Source organism: Erinaceus europaeus, chromosome X (genome assembly GCF_950295315.1).
Source record: "Erinaceus europaeus chromosome X, mEriEur2.1, whole genome shotgun sequence".
Classification (NCBI taxonomy): Eukaryota; Metazoa; Chordata; class Mammalia; order Eulipotyphla; family Erinaceidae; genus Erinaceus; species Erinaceus europaeus.
The window spans coordinates 128167979-128190134 of NC_080185.1; the positions used below are offsets into that span (position 1 = coordinate 128167979).

At 54.4% G+C, this 22156-nt stretch overlaps 1 protein-coding gene across 1 annotated transcript in view; it reads left to right on the forward strand.

The window, feature by feature from the left end:
* The window catches only part of LOC103127486 (arylsulfatase D-like), a 39231-nt gene that overhangs the window by 9223 nt on the left and 7852 nt on the right, over positions 1–22156 (forward strand). The window contains exons 2-6 of the mRNA XM_060182698.1: positions 5591–5728; positions 10581–10702; positions 12707–12832; positions 16965–17379; positions 20720–20856. Coding sequence (XP_060038681.1) covers positions 5591–5728; positions 10581–10702; positions 12707–12832; positions 16965–17379; positions 20720–20856 — 938 coding nt within the window. The remainder of the gene's footprint in view (positions 1–5590; positions 5729–10580; positions 10703–12706; positions 12833–16964; positions 17380–20719; positions 20857–22156) is intronic.

Consider the following 22156-nt stretch of genomic DNA (forward strand, 5'->3'; position numbering starts at 1 on the left):
GATGACTGAGTCCCCCCAGCCATGTGGGTACTGATGACTGAGTCCCCCAGCCTTGTGGGTGCTGGATACTGAGTCCCCCCAGCCATGTGGGTGCTGGATGCTGAGTCCCCCAGCCAAGTGGGTACTGATGACTGAGTCCCCCAGCCTTGTGGGTGCTGGATACCGAGTCCCCCCAGCCATGTGGGTACTGATGACTGAGTCCCCCCAGCCTTGTGGGTGCTGGATGCTGAGTCCCCCAGCCATTACTGACGATTGAGTCCCCCCAGCCATGTGGGTACTGACGACTGATTCCCCCAGCCTTGTGGGTGCTGGATGCTGAGTCCCCCCAGCCATGTGGGTACTGACGACTGAGTCCCCCCATCCTTGTGGGTGCTGGATGCTGAGTCCCCCAGCCTTGTGGGTGCTGATGACTGAGTCCCCCAGCCATGTGGGTACTGACGACTGAGTCCCCCCAGCCTTGTGGGTGCTGGATGCTGAGTCCCCCAGCCATGTGGGTACTGACGACTGAGTCCCCCCAGCCTTGTGGGTGCTGGATGCTGAGTCCCCCAGCCATGTGGGTGCTGATGACTGAGTCCCCCCAGCCTTGTGGGTGCTGGATGCTGAGTCCCCCAGCCATGTGGGTACTGACGACTGAGTCCCCCAGCCATGTGGGTGCTGGTGCTGAGTCCCCCAGCCTTGTGGGTGCTGATGACTGAGTCCCCCCAGCCTTGTGGGTGCTGATGACTGAGTCCCCCAGCCATGTGGGTACTGACGACTGAGTCCCCCCAGCCATGTGGGTGCTGGATGCTGAGTCCCCCAGCCATGTGGGTACTGACGACTGAGTCCCCCCAGCCATGTGGGTGCTGGATGCTGAGTCCTCCCCAGCCATGTGGGTACTGATGACTGAGTCCCCCCAGCCATGTGGGTACTGATGACTGATTCCCCCAGCCTTGTGGGTGCTGGATGCTGAGTCCCCCCAGCCATGTGGGTGCTGACGACTGAGTCCCCCCATCCTTGTGGGTGCTGGATGCTGAGTCCCCCAGCCTTGTGGGTGCTGGATGCTGAGTCCCCCAGCCATGTGGGTACTGACGACTGAGTCCCCCCAGCCTTGTGGGTGCTGGATGCTGAGTCCCCCAGCCATGTGGGTGCTGACGACTGAGTCCCCCCAGCCTTGTGGGTGCTGGATGCTGAGTCCCCCAGCCATGTGGGTACTGATGACTGAGTCCCCCAGCCTTGTGGGTGCTGGATACTGAGTCCCTCAGCCATGTGGGTACTGATGACTGAGTCCCCCAGCCTTGTGGGTGCTGGATACTGAGTCCCCCCAGCCATGTGGGTACTGATGACTGAGTCCCCCCATCCTTGTGGGTGCTGGATGCTGAGTTCCCCAGCCTTGTGGGTGCTGACGACTGAGTCCCCCCAGCCATGTGGGTGCTGGATGCTGAGTCCTCCCCAGCCATGTGGGTGCTGGATGCTGAGTCCCCCAGCCTTGTGGGTACTGATGACTGAGTCCCCCCAGCCTTGTGGGTGCTGGATGCTGAGTCCTCCACAGCCATGTGGGTACTGATGACTGAGTCCCCCCAGCCTTGTGGGTGCTGGATGCTGAGTCCTCCACAGCCATGTGGGTACTGATGACTGATTCCCCCAGCCTTGTGGGTGCTGGATGCTGAGTCCCCCCAGCCATGTGGGTGCTGACGACTGAGTCCCCCCATCCTTGTGGGTGCTGGATGCTGAGTCCCCCAGCCTTGTGGGTGCTGACGACTGAGTCCCCCAGCCATGTGGGTACTGACGACTGAGTCCCCCCAGCCTTGTGGGTGCTGGATGCTGAGTCCCCCAGCCATGTGGGTGCTGATGACTGAGTCCCCCCAGCCATGTGGGTGCTGGATGCTGAGTCCCCCAGCCATGTGGGTACTGACGACTGAGTACCCCCAGCCATGTGGGTGCTGGATACTGAGTCCCCCAGCCATGTGGGTACTGATGACTGAGTCCCCCCAGCCTTGTGGGTGCTGGATGCTGAGTCCCCCAGCCATTACTGACGATTGAGTCCCCCCAGCCATGTGGGTACTGACGACTGATTCCCCCAGCCTTGTGGGTGCTGGATGCTGAGTCCCCCCAGCCATGTGGGTACTGACGACTGAGTCCCCCCATCCTTGTGGGTGCTGGATGCTGAGTCCCCCAGCCTTGTGGGTGCTGACGACTGAGTCCCCCCAGCCTTGTGGGTGCTGGATGCTGAGTCCCCCAGCCATGTGGGTACTGACGACTGAGTCCCCCAGCCTTGTGGGTGCTGGATGCTGAGTCCCCCAGCCATGTGGGTGCTGATGACTGAGTACCCCCAGCCATGTGGGTGCTGGATGCTGAGTCCCCCAGCCATGTGGGTACTGACGACTGAGTCCCCCCAGCCTTGTGGGTGCTGGATGCTGAGTCCCCCAGCCATGTGGGTACTGACGACTGAGTCCCCCCAGCCTTGTGGGTGCTGGATGCTGAGTCCCCCAGCCATGTGGGTGCTGGATGCTGAGTCCCCCAGCCATGTGGGTACTGACGACTGAGTCCCCCCAGCCTTGTGGGTGCTGGATGCTGAGTCCCCCAGCCATGTGGGTGCTGATGACTGAGTCCCCCCAGCCATGTGGGTGCTGGATGCTGAGTCCCCCAGCCATGTGGGTACTGATGACTGAGTACCCCCAGCCATGTGGGTGCTGGATACTGAGTCCCCCAGCCATGTGGGTACTGATGACTGAGTCCCCCCAGCCATGTGGGTGCTGGATGCTGAGTCCTCCCCAGCCATGTGGGTACTGATGACTGAGTCCCCCCAGCCTTGTGGGTGCTGGATGCTGAGTCCCCCAGCCTTGTGGGTACTGATGACTGAGTCCCCCCAGCCTTGTGGGTGCTGATGACTGAGTCCCCCCAGCCATGTGGGTGCTGGATGCTGAGTCCCCCAGCCTTGTGGGTACTGATGACTGAGTCCCCCCAGCCTTGTGGGTGCTGGATGCTGAGTCCTCCCCAGCCATGTGGGTACTGACGACTGAGTCCCCCCAGCCATGTGGGTGCTGGATGCTGAGTCCCCCCAGCCTTGTGGGTGCTGGATGCTGAGTCCCCCAGCCATGTGGGTACTGATGACTGAGTCCCCCAGCCTTGTGGGTGCTGGATGCTGAGTCCCCCAGCCTTGTGGGTGCTGGATGCTGAGTCCTCCCCAGCCATGTGGGTACTGACGACTGAGTCCCCCCAGCCATGTGGGTGCTGGATGCTGAGTCCTCCCCAGCCATGTGGGTACTGACGACTGAGTCCCCCCAGCCATGTGGGTGCTGGTGTTGAGTCCCCCAGCCATGTGGGTGCTGGTGCTGAGTCCCCCAGCCATGTGGGTACTGATGACTGAGTCCCCCCAGCCATGTGGGTGCTGGATGCTGAGTCCTCCCCAGCCATGTGGGTACTGATGACTGAGTCCCCCCAGCCTTGTGGGTGCTGGATGCTGAGTCCTCCCCAGCCATGTGGGTACTGATGACTGAGTCCCCCCAGCCATGTGGGTACTGACGACTGAGTCCCCCCAGCCATGTGGGTGCTGGATGCTGAGTCCTCCCCAGCCATGTGGGTGCTGGATGCTGAGTCCTCCCCAGCCATGTGGGTACTGACGACTGAGTCCCCCCATCCTTGTGGGTGCTGGATGCTGAGTCCCCCAGCCTTGTGGGTGCTGACGACTGAGTCCCCCAGCCATGTGGGTACTGACGACTGAGTCCCCCCAGCCTTGTGGGTGCTGGATGCTGAGTCCCCCAGCCTTGTGGGTGCTGACGACTGAGTCCCCCAGCCATGTGGGTACTGACGACTGAGTCCCCCCAGCCTTGTGGGTGCTGGATGCTGAGTCCCCCAGCCATGTGGGTGCTGATGACTGAGTCCCCCCAGCCATGTGGGTGCTGGATGCTGAGTCCCCCAGCCATGTGGGTACTGATGACTGAGTACCCCCAGCCATGTGGGTGCTGGATACTGAGTCCCCCAGCCATGTGGGTACTGATGACTGAGTCCCCCCAGCCTTGTGGGTGCTGGATGCTGAGTCCCCCAGCCATTACTGACGATTGAGTCCCCCCAGCCATGTGGGTACTGACGACTGATTCCCCCAGCCTTGTGGGTGCTGGATACTGAGTCCCCCCAGCCATGTGGGTACTGATGACTGAGTCCCCCCAGCCTTGTGGGTGCTGGATGCTGAGTCCCCCAGCCATGTGGGTGCTGATGACTGAGTCCCCCCAGCCTTGTGGGTGCTGGATACTGAGTCCCCCAGCCATTACTGACGATTGAGTCCCCCCAGCCATGTGGGTACTGACGACTGATTCCCCCAGCCTTGTGGGTGCTGGATACTGAGTCCCCCCAGCCATGTGGGTACTGACGACTGAGTCCCCCAGCCTTGTGGGTGCTGGATACTGAGTCCCCCCAGCCATGTGGGTGCTGATGACTGAGTCCCCCCAGCCATGTGGGTACTGATGACTGAGTCCCCCAGCCTTGTGGGTGCTGGATACTGAGTCCCCCCAGCCATGTGGGTGCTGGATGCTGAGTCCCCCAGCCAAGTGGGTACTGATGACTGAGTCCCCCAGCCTTGTGGGTGCTGGATACCGAGTCCCCCCAGCCATGTGGGTACTGATGACTGAGTCCCCCCATCCTTGTGGGTGCTGGATGCTGAGTCCCCCAGCCTTGTGGGTGCTGATGACTGAGTCCCCCAGCCATGTGGGTACTGACGACTGAGTCCCCCCAGCCTTGTGGGTGCTGGATGCTGAGTCCCCCAGCCATGTGGGTGCTGATGACTGAGTCCCCCCAGCCTTGTGGGTGCTGGATGCTGAGTCCCCCAGCCATGTGGGTACTGACGACTGAGTCCCCCAGCCATGTGGGTGCTGGTGCTGAGTCCCCCAGCCTTGTGGGTGCTGATGACTGAGTCCCCCCAGCCTTGTGGGTGCTGGATGCTGAGTCCCCCAGCCATGTGGGTACTGACGACTGAGTCCCCCAGCCATGTGGGTGCTGGTGCTGAGTCCCCCAGCCTTGTGGGTGCTGATGACTGAGTCCCCCCAGCCATGTGGGTGCTGATGACTGAGTCCCCCCAGCCATGTGGGTGCTGGATGCTGAGTCCCCCAGCCTTGTGGGTACTGATGACTGAGTCCCCCCAGCCTTGTGGGTGCTGGATGCTGAGTCCTCCCCAGCCATGTGGGTACTGACGACTGAGTCCCCCCAGCCATGTGGGTGCTGGATGCTGAGTCCTCCCCAGCCATGTGGGTACTGACGACTGAGTCCCCCCAGCCATGTGGGTGCTGGATGCTGAGTCCTCCCCAGCCATGTGGGTGCTGATGACTGAGTCCCCCCAGCCTTGTGGGTGCTGGATGCTGAGTCCTCCCCAGCCATGTGGGTACTGATGACTGAGTCCCCCCAGCCATGTGGGTACTGACGACTGAGTCCCCCCAGCCATGTGGGTGCTGGATGCTGAGTCCCCCAGCCATGTGGGTACTGATGACTGAGTCCCCCAGCCTTGTGGGTGCTGGATACTGAGTCCCCCAGCCTTGTGGGTGCTGATGACTGAGTCCCCCCAGCCATGTGGGTGCTGGGTGCTGAGTCCTCCCCCGTGCTCCCTCCCCGCGTCTCCCCTCAGGGCCTGGTGGCTGCTGCTGCTGCTGCTGCTCATGGCGGCGGGTCGGCCCCTGGCGGCCTCGAACCCCAACTTCCTCATCATCATGGCCGACGACCTCGGCATCGGGGACCTGGGCTGCTACGGGAACAGCACCCTCAGGTGACAGAGACACAGAGACAGAGACACATGGGGGAGAGACAGAGACACAGAGATAGAGACAGAGACACATGGGGGAGACAGAGATGCACAGAGAGACAGAAGACACAGAGAGACAGGGGAGAGACATTCAGGGGGAGACAGACACAGGGAAGAGACAGAGACACAGGGAGAGACAGAGACACACGGGGGAGAGACAGAGATAAAGACAGGGGAGAGACAGTGACACACAGAAAGAGGACACAGAGAGGCACAGGGGGAGAGACAGAGACATTCAGGTGGAGAGAGACAGAGGGAGAGACAGAAGACAGACACAGGGAGAGACAGACAGAGACACAGGGGGAGAGACAGGGACATTCAGGGGAGATACAGAGAGACACAGGGAGAGATGGAGACAAACAGGGGAGAGACAGAGAGACTCAGGGAGAGACAGACACACGGGGGAGAGACAGACAGAAACACAGGGAGAGACAGACACACACAGTGGGAGAGACAGACACACAGAGAGACATGGAGAGACAGAGACACACAGAGGGAGAGGCAGAGACACAGAGACTCAGGGAGAGACAGAGACACACAGGGGGAGAGACAAAGACACACACGAGGAGAGACAGAGACACGGGGGAGACACAGAGACACAGAGAGACTCAAGGAGAGACAGAGACACACGGGGGAGAGACAGAGAGACTCAGGGAGAGACAGACACACAGAGAGACACAGGGAGAGACAGACACACACAGTGGGAGAGACAGACACACAGAGAGACATGGAGAGACAGAGACACGGGGGAGACACAGAGACACAGAGAGACTCAAGGAGAGACAGAGACACACGGGGGAGAGACAGACAGAAACACAGGGAGAGACAGACACACACAGTGGGAGAGACAGACACACAGAGAGACATGGAGAGACAGAGACACACAGAGGGAGAGGCAGAGACTCAGGGAGAGACAGAGACACACAGGGGGAGAGACAAAGACACACACGAGGAGAGACAGAGACACGGGGGAGACACAGAGACACAGAGAGACTCAAGGAGAGACAGAGACACACGGGGGAGAGACAGAGAGACTCAGGGAGAGACAGACACACAGAGAGACACAGGGAGAGACAGACACACAGGGAGAGAGAGACACACAGGGGGAGAGACAGAGACACAGGGGAGAGACAGAGACACACAGGGAAGAGACAGACAGAGAGACACAGGGAGAGACAGACAGAGAGACACAGGGAGAGACAGAGATACAGAGGGGAGAGACAGACAGAGAGACACAGGGAGAGACAGACACACAGTGGAGAGACAGAGGCACAGAGAGACAGGGAGAGACAGAGACACACAGGGGAGAGACAGAGACATACAGGGGAGAGACATGGAGAGACAGAGACACAGGGGAGACAGACACAGAGACATGGAGAGACAGAGACACAGGGGAGACAGACACAGAGACATGGAGAGACAGAGACACAGGGGAGACAGAGACACAGAGACATGGAGAGACAGAGACACAGGGGAGACAGACACAGAGACATGGAGAGACAGAGACACAGGGGAGACAGAGACACAGAGACATGGAGAGACAGAGACACAGGGGAGACAGAGACATGGAGAGACAGAGACACAGGGGAGACAGAGACATGGAGAGACAGAGACACAGGGGAGACAGAGACACAGAGAGACACAGGGAGAGACAGAGAGACACAGGGGAGAGAGACAGAGACACACAGGAAAGAGACAGAGACATGGGGAGAGACAGAGACACAGAGAGACACAGGGAGATACAGAGACGCCCAAGGGAGAGACAGAGACACAGGGGAGAGACAGAGACACAGAGAGACATGGAGAGACAGAGACACAGGGGAGAGACAGAGACACAGAGAGACACAGGGAGAGGCAGACACAGAGACGGAGGGAGTCAGAGAGACGGATGGACAGAGGGATCAGAGACAGGGAAGGTGAGGAGGAGAAACAGAGGCAGAAACAGGGAGAGACATGAGGGGAGAGACAGACGGACAGAGAGGGAGGGAGGCAGACAGACACATGGAGGAGGAGAGACAGAGAGAGGGGAGAGACAGGGTCCTCGCTGAGGCTGCTGCCCACGTGATTCCACGGCTTCCAGATAGATAGAAGATGAATAGATAGATAGATAGATTGATGGATGGATAGGTAGACAGACAGACAGACAGATAGAGATAGATGATGGATGATAGATGATGGATGGACAGATAGATGATAGATAGATAGATAGATGGATGATGGATGGACAGATAGATGATATATAGATAGATGGATGATGGATGGACAGATAGATGATAGATAGATAGATAGATGATGGATGATAGATGATAGATAGATAGATAGATAGATAGATGGATGATGGATGGACAGATAGATAGATAGATAGATGGATGATGGATGGACAGATAGATGATAGATACATAGATAGATGATGGATGATAGATAGATGATGGATGGACAGATAGATGATAGACAGATAGATAGATAGATAGATAGATAGATAGATAGATAGATGATGGATGATAGATGATGGATGGACAGATAGATGATAGACAGACAGATAGATGATGAATGTATAGACAGATGATAGACAGACAGATAGATGATGAATGTATAGATAGATAGATAGATAGATAGATGATGGATGATAGATGATGGATGGACAGATAGATGATAGATACATAGATAGATGATAGATGATAGATAGATGATGGATTGACAGATAGATGATAGATAGATAGATGGATGGACAGATAGATAGATAGATAGATGATGGATGATAGATGATGGATGGACAGATAGATGATAGATAGATGATAGATAGATGGATGATGGATGGACAGATAGATGATAGATAGATAGATAGATGATGGATGGACAAATAGATGATGAATGTATAGATAGATGATAGACAGATAGATGATGAATGTATAGATAGATGATAGACAGATAGATGATGAATGTATAGATAGATAGATAGATAGATAGATAGATAGATAGATGATGGATGAATAGGTAGATGGTAGATGGTGGATGGATGATGGATGGATGGATAGATGATAGATAGGTGATGGATGTATGATTGATAGATGATAGAGGATGGGTAGGTAGATAGTAGATGATGGATGGATAGATAGATGGATGGACAGATAGATGATAGATACATAGATAGATAGATAGATGGATGATGGATGGACAGATAGATGATAGATAGATAGATAGATAGATAGATGAATGTATAGATAGATAGATAGATAGATAGATAGATAGATAATGGATGAATAGATAGATGGTAGATGGTGGATGGATGATGGATGGATGGATAGATGATAGATAGGTGATGGGTGTATGATTGATAGATGACAGAGGATGGATGGATAGGTAGATAGTAGATAGATGATGGATGGATAGATTATGGATGGATAGATGATAGATGATATATAATAGATGATAGATAGGTGATGAATGATTGATAGATGATAGATAGGTGATGGGTGTATGATTGATAGATGATGGATGGATAGATGGTAGATGGTGGATGGATGATGGATGGATGGATGGTAGATGATAGATAGGTGATGGGTGTATGATTGATAGATGACAGAGGATGGATGGATAGGTAGATGATGGATGGATAGATAGATGATGGGTGGATAGATAGGTAGGTAGATAGATGATGGATGGATAGATGGTAGATGATGGATGGATGATGGATGGATGGATGGATAGGTGATAGATAGGTGATGGGTGTATGATTGATAGATGACAGAGGATGGATGGATAGGTAGATAGTAGATAGATGATGCATGGATAGATGATAGATGATATATAATAGATGATAGATAGGTGATGGATGTATGATTGATAGATGATAGAGGATGGATGGATTGGTAGATAGTAGCTAGATGATGGATGGATAGATGATAGATGATGATAGATGATATATAATAGATGATAGATAGGTGATAGATGTATGATAGATGATAGAGGATGGATGGATAGGTAGATAGATGATGGATGGATAGATGATAGATAGGTGATGGGTGTATGATTGATAGATGACAGAGGATGGATGGATAGGTAGATAGTAGATAGATGATGGATGGATAGATTATGGATGGATAGATGATAGATGATATATAATAGATGATAGATAGGTGATGAATGATTGATAGATGATAGATAGATGATAGATAGGTGATGGGTGTATGATTGATAGATGATAGATGATGGATGGATAGATGGTAGATGATGGATGGATGATGGATGGATGGATAGATGATAGATAGGTGATGGGTGTATGATTGATAGATGACAGAGGATGGATGGATAGGTAGATAGTAGATAGATGATGGATGGATAGATTATGGATGGATAGATGATAGATCGATGATGATAGATGATAGATAATAGATGATAGCTAGGTGATAGATGAATGATTGATAGATGATGGATAGATAGATAGGTGATGGATGGATAGATGATAGGTAGATAGATAGATGGTAGATAGATGATGGATGGATAGATAGATGATAGACAGATGATGGATGGATAGATAGATGACAGACAGACAGATGATGGATGGATGGATGGATAGACAGCTAATGGACGGATGAGTTCTCCAGGCCTTGGACGTGCAGGCAGACGGGTGAGGGGCGTCCCAGGCAGGAGCCCCGGGCGGAGGGAGGCCGAGTGCTGGTCCTGGGCGCCGGCCACCCATGGGCGTCCCCTGCCCTCCATCCCCGTGCTCACCGCGTCTCCTTCCCTCCCTCCTTCCCTCCTTCCCTCCTTCCTTCCTTCCTTCCTTCCTTCCTTCCTCTCCCTGCCGGGCACCCAGCACCCCCAACATCGACCGGCTGGCGCGGGAGGGCGTCAGGCTCACCCAGCACCTGGCGGCCGCGCCCCTCTGCACCCCGAGCCGGGCCGCCTTCCTCACGGGGAGACACGCCTTCCGCTCAGGTGGGTGACGGGCCGGGGATGATCGATAACCAATAATCGATCACCGACAGTCTATCGCCGATCACCGGTGGTCTGTGCTCAGTGACCGATGATCGATAGTCAGTCATCGATAATGAGTCATCGGTGGTCGATCGTCGGTGACAAATGATCGATGGTCGACAACCTATAATCAATAGCCAACTCTCTGTAACCGATCATCAGTCGTCTGTGCTCGATGACCAATAGTCAGCGATCGATCATGAATAATCGATGACCGATCGTCGGTGACAAATGATCAGTGACTGATTGTCGATAACCCGTAATCAATAATCGATCATCGGTCATCTTTGCTCAATAGCCGGTGATCAATAGTCAATACTCGATAACGAGTGGTCAATGACTGATCACCAGTGACAAATGATCGGTCACCGATCATCGATGACCTATAATCAATAATCTATCACTGATAATCGACCGTCTGTGCTCAGTAACTGATGATCAGGAGTCAATACTCAGTAACGAGTAATTGACCGATCGTCGGTGGTAAATGCTCGATGCCTGGTTATAGATAACCTATAGCCAATCATCTATAACCGATAATCAGTCGTCAATAATCGGTAATGAGTGATCGATGACTAACCGTCGGTGGTATATGATCAATGTCCTATTATAGATAACCTATAATCAATGATCTATAGCCTATAATTGGTCGTCTGTGCTCAATAACCAAGGATCAATAGTCAATATTCGATAGCGAGTCGCCGACCAGTCGTCGGTGACAAGTGATCAGCGACCAGTAACCAATAATCGATGATCAATGGCCAATACTGTTGTGATACTAGAGAATGGTAGGAATGATTAGGATCCGGATGATAAGTTGAACCTCTTGGGGAAATTCAAAGATTTTAAGTGGGACTATAAGAGCATCGGTTTGATTTATTTTTTAAAAAAGTAATTGATGAGAGAGAGAGAGAGAGAAAGAGAGAGAGATGCAGACCCTCCCCCTGGCTCCTGGGACGCCGGGGATGGAACTCAGGGGCCTCAGGCTTGAGAGTCCAGAGCTCTAAACACTTAGCTACCTCCCAGGATGCCTGACAGGACGTCCAATAATTGATCGATCGATTCATCGATCGATTGATTGATTAGAGACACAGAAGCAGAGTCTCTCTTTGGTTCCCTTGATGCTGGGGATGGAGCTCCAGGCCTCACGCTTGAGAGCCCATCACTTGATTCACTCAGACACCTCCTGGGATGTCTGATGGAACTGCCAATAATTGATTGATTGATTGATTGATTGATTGACTGATTGGAGACAGAAGCAGAGCTTCTCTCTTGCTCCTGAGATGCCAAGGATGGAAGTCAGGGCCTCACGGTTGAGAGCCCATCGCTTGATTCACTCAGACACCTCCCGGGATGCCTGATGGAACTGCCAATAAATTGATCGATTGACTATTGGTTGATTTATGAGAGAGATTAGACCCTCCTCCTCCCTTTGGCTCCTGTGGTGCCCAAGATGGAAGTCGGGGCCTCACGCTTGAGAGCCCATCGCTTGATTCACTCAGACACCTCCCGGGATGTCTGATAGAACTGCCAATAATTGAATGATCGATTGACTATTGGTTGATTGATTAGAGAGAGCGGACCCTCCTCCCTTTGGCTCCTGTGGTGCCCAAAATGGAAGTCAGGGCCTCACGCTTGAGACTTGATCCACTCAGACACCTCCCGGGATGCCTGATGGAACTGCCAATAAATTGATCGATTGACTATTGGTTGATTGATTAGAGAAAGCAGACCCTCCTCCCTTTGGCTCCGGTGGTGTCCAAGATGGAAGTCGGGGCCTCACGCTTGAGAGCCCATCCGCTTGATTCACTCAGACACCTCCCGGGATGCCTGATGGAACTGCCAGTAATTGATCGATTGATTGATTATTGATTGATGGATTCTATAGGGAGAAGCAGAGCCGTGCTCCACCTGCCCCTCCGATTCTGCCATAACCGTTTGACCCCTTCCTCCCCCACGCCCCAGGCATGGATGCCGTTGGCGGCGGGTACCGGGCCCTGCAGTGGAACGCGGGTTCTGGGGGGCTGCCCCCCAACGAGACCACCTTTGCCCAGGTCCTGAAGGAACGTGGTTACGCCACCGGCATCATCGGTAGGTGGGCGTGGGGGTTACTTTGGGGTTGTTTTTTGAAAAGAAAAAAATCCTCCGTTCCTGGGGGGGGGGGTCTTTGATCATCCCCTTCACCTTTTTCGCGGCAGACTAATATTCCACAGAGGCAGAAGGAAAACAAATGCCGTCGGGGGTGGGGAGCCCTTCACAGCTTCCCCCCCAAAATCTCTGGGACTGTTCCCTCTTCTCCTCCACCCCCCCAAAAAAAATGATCTCTCGGGATAGAGATATCTCTCTATTACCTATAGATAATCTATAGATAATCTCGAGATATCTTCCCGGGAATGGGCGCTGCCTTGCCCTGTGTGTGTGTGTGTGTGTGACCCGGGTTCAAGCCTGGCCTCCGTTGCATTGAAGGAAGCTTTTTTGGGGGGGCTGGGTTATCTCTCTCCATCTCTGACTCTGTCTCTCTGTCTCTGATTCCGTCTCTGTCTTTGACTCTGTCTCTCTGACTGTCTCTATCTGTCTCTGATTCCATCTCTGTCTCTCTATCTCTGACTCTGTCTCTGTCTTTGACCGTCTCTGTCTCTCTGTTTCTGATTCCATCTCTGTCTCTCTCTGTCTCTGATTCTGTCTCTGTCTTTGACTCTGTCTCTGTATCTCTGATTCTGTCTCTCTCTGTCTCTTTGTCTCTGACTCTGTCTCTGATTCTGTCTCTCTGACTCTGTCTCTGTATCTCTGTCTATCTCTATCTGTCTCTCTGTCTCTGATTCCATCTCTGTCTCTGTATCTCTGACTCTGTCTCTCTCTGTCTCTCTGTCTCTGATTCCGTCTCTGTCTTTGACTCTGTCTCTCTGACTGTCTCTATCTGTCTCTGATTCCATCTCTGTCTCTGTATCTCTGACTCTGTCTCTGTCTTTGACTGTCTCTGTCTCTCTGTTTCTGATTCCATCTCTGTCTCTCTCTGTCTCTGATTCTGTCTCTGTCTTTGACTCTGTCTCTGTATCTCTGTCTATCTCTGTCTCTGATTCCATCTCTGTCTCTGTATCTCTGTCTCTGTATCTCTGTCTCTTTGTCTCTGACTCTGTCTCTGTCTCTGATTCTGTCTCTCTGACTCTGTCTCTGTATCTGTCTATCTCTATCTGTCTCTGTCTCTGATTTCATCTCTGTCTCTGTATCTCTGACTCTGTCTCTCTCTGTCTCTCTGTCTCTGATTCTGTCTCTCTCTGTCTCTGATTCTGTCTTTGACTGTCTCTGTATCTGTCTCTGTCTCTGATTCTGTCTCTGTCTTTGACTCTGTCTCTGTATCTCTGTCTATCTCTATCTGTATCTCTGTCTCTGATTCCATCTCTGTCTCTGTATCTCTGTCTCTTTGTCTCTGACTCTGTCTCTGATTCTGTATCTCTGACTCTGTCTCTGATTCTGTCTCTCTGACTCTGTCTCTGTATCTCTGTCTATCTCTATCTGTCTATCTGTCTCTGATTCCATCTTTGTCTCTGTATCTCTGACTCTGTCTCTGATTCTGTCTCTGTCTTTGACTCTGTCTCTCTGACTGTCTATCTCTGTCTCTGTCTCTTATTCCATCTCTGTCTCTGTATCTCTGACTCTATCCCTGTCTCTGATTCTGTCTCTGTCTTTGACTCTGTTTCTATTTCTGACTCTGTCTCTCTATCTCTCTGTCTCTGATTCCATCTCTCTTTTTGACTGTCTCTGTATCTCTGACTCTGTATCTCTGACTCTCTGTCTCTGATTCCATATCTCTTTTTGACTGTCTCTGTATCTCTCACTCTATCTCTGACTCTGTCTCTCTCTGTCTCTGATTCCATCTCTCTGTATCTCTGTCTCTGGTCCTGTCTCTGTCTTTGACTCTGTCTCTCTGTCTCTCTGACTCTGTCTCTTTCTGTCTCTGTCTTTGACTCTGTCTCTGTCTCTCTGACTGTCTCTGACTCTGTCTCTGATTCCATCTCTGTCTCTGTATCTCTGACTCTGTCTCTCTCTGTCTCTCTGTCTCTGATTGTCTGACTGTCTCTGTCTCTGACTCTGTCTCTGTCTTTGACTCTGTCTCTGTATCTCTGTCTATCTCTATCTCTTTGTTTCTGATTCCATCTCTGTCTCTCTGTATCTCTGACTGTCTCTGTCTCTGATTCCATCTCTGTCTTTGACTCTGTCTCTGTCTCTCTCACTCTGTCTCTATCGCTCTCTGTCTCTGTCTCTGACTGTCTCTCTCTGTCTCTGTCTCTGATTCCATCTCTGTCTTTGACTCTGTCTCTGTATCTCTCACTCTGTCTCTCTCTGTCTCTGTCTCTCTGACTGTCTCTCTCTGTCTCTGATTCTGTCTCTGTCTTTGACTCTGTCTCTGTATCTCTTACTGTCTCTCTGTCTCTCTGTCTCTGATTCCATCTCTGTCTTTGACTCTGTCTCTGTATCTCTCACTCTGTCTCTATCGCTCTCTGTCTCTGTATCTCTGACTCTGTCTCTCTATCTCTCTGTCTCTGATTCCATCTCTGTCTTTGACTCTGTCTCTGTATCTCTCACTCTGTCTCTATCACTCTGTCTCTGTATCTCTGACTCTGTCTCTCTCTCTCTGTCTCTGATTCTGTCTCTCTCTGACTCTGTCTCTCTATCTCTCTGTCTCTGATTCCATCTCTCTTTTTGACTGTGTCTCTGTATCTCTGACTCTGTGTCTCTCTGTCTCTGATTCCATCTCTGTCTTTGACTCTGTCTCTGTATCTCTCACTCTGTCTCTATCTCTCTCTCTGTATCTCTGACTGTCTCTCTGTCTCTGACTCTGTCTCTCTGCCTCTCTGTCTCTGATTCCGTCTCTGTCTTTGACTCTGTCTCTCTCACTCTGTCTCTATCGCTCTCTCTCTGTATCTCTGACTCTGTCTCTCTATCTCTCTGTCTCTGATTCCATCTCTGTCTTTGACTCTGTATCTCTCACTCTGTCTCTATCACTCTGTCTCTGTATCTATGACTCTGTCTCTCTCTGTCTCTCTGTCTCTGATTCTGTCTCTCTGACTCTGTCTCTCTATCTCTCTGTCTCTGATTCCATCTCTCTTTTTGACTGTGTCTCTGTATCTCTCTCTCTGTATCTCTGACTGTCTCTCTCTGTCTCTGATTCCGTCTCTGTCTTTGACTCTGTCTCTGTCTCTCTCACTCTGTCTCTATCTCTCTCTGTCTCTGTATCTCTGACTGTCTCTCTGTCTCTGATTCTCTCTCTCTCTGACTCTGTCTATCTCTCTGTCTCTGATTCCATCTCTCTTTTTGACTCTGTCTCTGTATCTCTCACTGTCTCTCTGTCTCTGATTCTGTCTCTGTCTTTGACTCTGTCTCTGTATCTCTCACTCTGTCTCTATCTCTCTCTGTATCTCTGACTGTCTCTCTCTGTCTCTCTGTCTCTGATTCCGTCTCTCTCTGACTCTGTCTCTGTATCTCTCACTCTGTCTCTCTCTGTCTCTCTGTCTCTGTCTCCCTGACTGTCTCTCTGTCTCTCTGTCTCTGATCCCTTCTTCTCCTCCTCCCTTTTTCCCCGTTTCCTTCTCATCCCTTTTCTTTCTTTCCCGTTCTTCCTTTCCCTTCTTTTCTCTCGTCTCTGTTTTCTCTCCCACCCACCTCCATTTTATCTTCATCCCTTCTTTCCATGTGTCTTTCCTTCCTTCCTTCCTTCCCCTTCCCCTTCTTCTCTCTCTCTCTCTCTCTCTCTCTCTCTTCCCTTCCCATTTATTGTTTCCCCCTTTCGTCCCCTCCTCTCCTTTCTTCTTTCTTTCTTTCTCTCTTTCCTCTTCTTTTTTCTTTACTCCTCCCTCCCTCCCTTTCTTTTTCAGTGTTGTCCCTTTTCATTCATTTATTGGAGAGAGAGAGAGAGAAACAGACAGACAGACAGACAGAGAGACCCCCGCAGCCCCGCTCCACCGCTCGCCCAGCTTCCTCCCCCTGCAGGTGGGGGCCGAGGGCTCGAACCCGGGTCCTCACGCTCTGCGCCCCCCTCCAGCTGTTCCAGACGACCTTTATGATTACTGCCGTCGCTGTTGCTGTCAGCATGATTGTTCAGCATCGAGAGAGAGAGAGAGAGAGAGAGAGAGAGAGAGAGAGAGAGAAGGAGCCTCCCCGGTCGCCCGGCGGCCCTGACATGTGGCGCCCGGGTTGTCCCGTCCCCGTCCGTCTGTCCCCGCAGGCAAGTGGCACCTGGGCGTGAGCTGCGAGACCCGGGACGACCACTGCCACCACCCGCTCCGGCACGGGTTCGAGAGCTTCTACGGGCTGCCCTTCACCCTGCTGGGCGACTGCGACCCGGCGGGCCCCCCCGAGCTGGACCGGGGGCTGCGGGCCCGGGGGCTGGGTGCTGTGTGGGTGCTGGGCCTGGCGGCCGCGGCCTTGGCGCTGCTGGGTGTCCGCGGGCGGCCGCCCTTGGGTTGGGAGCTGCCCGCGGTGCTGGGCGGCCTCCTCCTGGGCGCCTGGGTCTGCACCTTCGGGCTCGTCCGGCGCTGGAACTGCGTCGTCATGAGGGACCACGGGGTGGCCGGGCAGCCGCTGGACCTGCCGACGCTCACGCCCGCGCTCGGGGCCGAGGCCAGGAGCTTCCTGCACAGGTGACAGAGGCACCCGTGGGTGCTGGGGGCTTGGGGCGTCTCCCATGGGTGCTGGGTACATCTCCCATGGGTGCTTGGGGGCATCTGCCATGGGTGCTGGGTGCTGGGTACATCTCCCATGGGTGCTTGGGGGCATCTGCCATGGGTGCTGGGTGCTGGGTGCATCTCCCATGGGTGCTGGGCATCTCCTATGGGTGCTTGGGGGCATCTCCTATGGGTGCTGGGGACTAGGGGCGTCTCCCATGGGTGCTGGGTGCTGGGTACATCTCCCAAGGGTGCTTGGGGGCATCTCCCATGGGTGCTGGGTGCTGGGTGGGTGCATCTCCCATGGGTGCTGGGCATCTCCTATGGGTGCTTGGGGGCATCTCCCATGGATGCAGGGTGCTGGGTACATCTCCCATGGGTGCTTGGGGGTATCTCCTATGGGTGCTGGGGACTAGGGGCGTCTCCCATGGGTTCTGGGTGCTGGGCATCTCCCAAGGGTGCTTGGGGGCATCTCCCATGGGTGCTGGGTGCATCTCCCATGGGTGCTGGGCATCTCCTATGGGTGCTTGGGGGCATCTCCTATGGGTGCTGGGGACTAGGGGCGTCTCCCATGGGTGCTGGGTGCTGGGTACATCTCCCATGGGTGCTGGGCATCTCCTATGGGTGCTGGGGACTAGGGGCATCTCCCATGGGTGCTGGGTGCTGGGTACATCTCCCAAGGGTGCTTGGGGGCATCTCCTATGGGTGCGGGGGACCAAGGGCATCTCCCAAGGGTGCTTGGGGGCATCTCCCATGGGTGTGGGTGCTGGGTGCTGGGTGGTTGAGCCACCTCCCCCCGCAGGCACCGCTCGTGCCCCTTCCTGCTGTTCCTGGGTGCTGGGTGTGGGTGCTGGGTGCTGGGTGTGGGTGCTGGGTGCTGGGTGCTGGGTGTGGGTGTGGGTGCTGGGTGCCGGGTGCCGGGTGCTGGGTGTGGGTGCTGGGTGCTGGGCGCTGGGCGCTGGGCGCTGGGTGCTGGGTGCTGGGTGTAGGTGTGGGTGCTGGGTGCTGGGTGTGGGTGCTGGGTGTAGGTGTGGGTGCTGGGTGCTGGGTGCTGGGTGTAGGTGTGGGTGCTGGGTGTAGGTGTGGGTGCTGGGTGCTGGGTGTGGGTGCTGGGTGTAGGTGTGGGTGCTGGGTGCTGGGTGCTGGGTGTAGGTGTGGGTGCTGGGTGCTGGGTGTGGGTGCTGGGTGCTGGGTGTGGGTGCTGGGTGCTGGGTGTAGGTGTGGGTGCTGGGTGCTGGGTGTGGGTGCTGGGTGTAGGTGTGGGTGCTGGGTGCTGGGTGTGGGTGCTGGGTGCTGGGTGTGGGTGCTGGGTGCTGGGTGTAGGTGTGGGTGCTGGGTGCTGGGTGTGGGTGCTGGGTGTAGGTGTGGGTGCTGGGTGCTGGGTGTGGGTGCTGGGTGCTGGGTGCTGGGTGTGGGTGCTGGGTGTAGGTGTGGGTGCTGGGTGCTGGGTGTGGGTGCTGGGTGTAGGTGTGGGTGCTGGGTGCTGGGTGTGGGTGCTGGGTGTAGGTGTGGGTGCTGGGTGCTGGGTGTGGGTGCTGGGTGTAGGTGTGGGTGCTGGGTGTAGGTGTGGGTGCTGGGTGCTGGGTGTAGGTGTGGGTGCTGGGTGTAGGTGTGGGTGCTGGGTGCTGGGTGTGGGTGCTGGGTGTAGGTGTGGGTGCTGGGTGTAGGTGTGGGTGCTGGGTGTAGGTGTGGGTGCTGGGTGTAGGTGTGGGTGCTGGGTGCTGGGTGTGGGTGCTGGGTGTAGGTGTGGGTGCTGGGTGTAGGTGTGGGTGCTGGGTGCTGGGTGTAGGTGTGGGTGCTGGGTGTAGGTGTGGGTGCTGGGTGCTGGGTGTGGGTGCTGGGTGTAGGTGTGGGTGCTGGGTGTAGGTGTGGGTGCTGGGTGTAGGTGTGGGTGCTGGGTGCTGGGTGTGGGTGCTGGGTGTAGGTGTGGGTGCTGGGTGCTGGGTGTGGGTGCTGGGTGTAGGTGTGGGTGCTGGGTGTAGGTGTGGGTGCTGGGTGCTGGGTGTAGGTGTGGGTGCTGGGTGTAGGTGTGGGTGCTGGGTGCTGGGTGTGGGTGCTGGGTGTAGGTGTGGGTGCTGGGTGTAGGTGTGGGTGCTGGGTGTAGGTGTGGGTGCTGGGTGTAGGTGTGGGTGCTGGGTGCTGGGTGTGGGTGCTGGGTGTAGGTGTGGGTGCTGGGTGTAGGTGTGGGTGCTGGGTGCTGGGTGTAGGTGTGGGTGCTGGGTGTAGGTGTGGGTGCTGGGTGCTGGGTGTGGGTGCTGGGTGTAGGTGTGGGTGCTGGGTGTAGGTGTGGGTGCTGGGTGTAGGTGTGGGTGCTGGGTGTAGGTGTGGGTGCTGGGTGTAGGTGTGGGTGCTGGGTGCTGGGTGTGGGTGCTGGGTGTAGGTGTGGGTGCTGGGTGTAGGTGTGGGTGCTGGGTGCTGGGTGTAGGTGTGGGTGCTGGGTGTAGGTGTGGGTGCTGGGTGCTGGGTGTGGGTGCTGGGTGTAGGTGTGGGTGCTGGGTGTAGGTGTGGGTGCTGGGTGTAGGTGTGGGTGCTGGGTGCTGGGTGTGGGTGCTGGGTGTAGGTGTGGGTGCTGGGTGCTGGGTGTGGGTGCTGGGTGTAGGTGTGGGTGCTGGGTGTAGGTGTGGGTGCTGGGTGCTGGGTGTAGGTGTGGGTGCTGGGTGTAGGTGTGGGTGCTGGGTGCTGGGTGTGGGTGCTGGGTGTAGGTGTGGGTGCTGGGTGTAGGTGTGGGTGCTGGGTGTAGGTGTGGGTGCTGGGTGTAGGTGTGGGTGCTGGGTGCTGGGTGTGGGTGCTGGGTGTAGGTGTGGGTGCTGGGTGTAGGTGTGGGTGCTGGGTGCTGGGTGTAGGTGTGGGTGCTGGGTGTAGGTGTGGGTGCTGGGTGCTGGGTGTGGGTGCTGGGTGTAGGTGTGGGTGCTGGGTGTAGGTGTGGGTGCTGGGTGTAGGTGTGGGTGCTGGGTGCTGGGTGTGGGTGCTGGGTGTAGGTGTGGGTGCTGGGTGCTGGGTGTGGGTGCTGGGTGCTGGGTGTGGGTGCTGGGTGTAGGTGTGGGTGCTGGGTGCTGGGTGTGGGTGCTGGGTGTAGGTGTGGGTGCTGGGTGCTGGGTGTGGGTGCTGGGTGCTGGGTGTGGGTGCTGGGTGTGGGTGTGGGTGCTGGGTGTGGGTGTGGGTGCCGGGTGCCGGGTGTGGGTGCTGGGTGCTGGGTGTGGGTGCTGGGTGCTGGGTGTGGGTGCTGGGTGTGGGTGTGGGTGCTGGGTGTGGGTGTGGGTGCTGGGTGCCGGGTGTGGGTGCTGGGTGCCGGGTAGTTGAGCCGCCTCCCCCGCAGGCACCGCTCGCGCCCCTTCCTGCTGTTCCTGGCGCTGCCCCACGTCCACCTGCCGCTCGTCACCGCGGGGCCCTTCCTGGGCTCCAGCCAACACGGTCGCTACGGCGACAGCGTCCAGGAGATGGACGGACTGGTGGGTGCGTCCTGCGGACGGACGGGCGGGCGGACAGACGGGGGGACGGATGGGCGGATGGGCGGGGGGGAGGAGGACGGGGGATGGATGGGGGCGGATGGATGGGGGGCGGATGGAGGATGGATGGATGGATGGATGGATGGATGGATGGATGATGGATATGTTGATGGATGGATGGATGGATGGATATGTTGATGGATGGATGGATGGATATGTTGATGGATGATGAATATGTTGATGGATGGATGGTGGATAGATATGTTGATGGATGGATGAATGGATGGATGATGGGTGGACAATGGATGGTTGGATGGATGGATATGTTGATGAGTGGATGGATGGATAGATATGGTGATGGATGGATGATGGATGGATATGTTGATGGATGGATGGATGGATGGATATGTTGATGGATGGATGGATATGTTGATGGATGGATGATGGATAGATATTTTGATGGATGAATGGATGGATGATGGGTGGACAATGGATGGTTGGATGGATGGATGGATGGATATGTTGATGGATGGATGGATGATGGATGGATATGTTGATGGATGGATGGATATGTTGATGGATGGATGGATATGTTGATGGATGGATGGATATGTTGATGGATGGATGGATATGTTGATGGATGATGGATATGTTGATGGATGGATGATGGATAAATATGTTGATGGATGGATGAATGGATGGATGATGGGTGGACAATGGATGGTGGGATGGATGGATGGATATGTTGATGGATGGATGGATATGTTGATGGATGGATATGTTGATGGATGGATGGATATGTTGATGGATGGATGGATATGTTGATGGATGGATATGTTGATGGATGATGGATATGTTGATGGATGGATGATGGATAAATATGTTGATGGATGGATGAATGGATGGATGATGGGTGGACAATGGATGGTGGGATGGATGGATGGATGGATATGTTGATGGATGGATGGATATGTTGATGGATGGATGGATATGTTGATGGATGGATGGATATGTTGATGGATGGATGGATATGTTGATGGATGATGGATATGTTGATGGATGGATGGATATGTTGATGGATGGATGAATGGATGGATGATGGGTGGACAATGGATGGTTGGATGGATGGATTGATGGATATATTGATGGATGGATGGATGGATATGTTAATGGATGGACGGATGATGGACGGATATGTTGATGGATGGATGGATATGTTAATGGATGGACGGATGATGGATGGATATGTTGATGGATAGATGGATGATGGATATGTTGATGGATGGATATGTTGATGGATGGATATG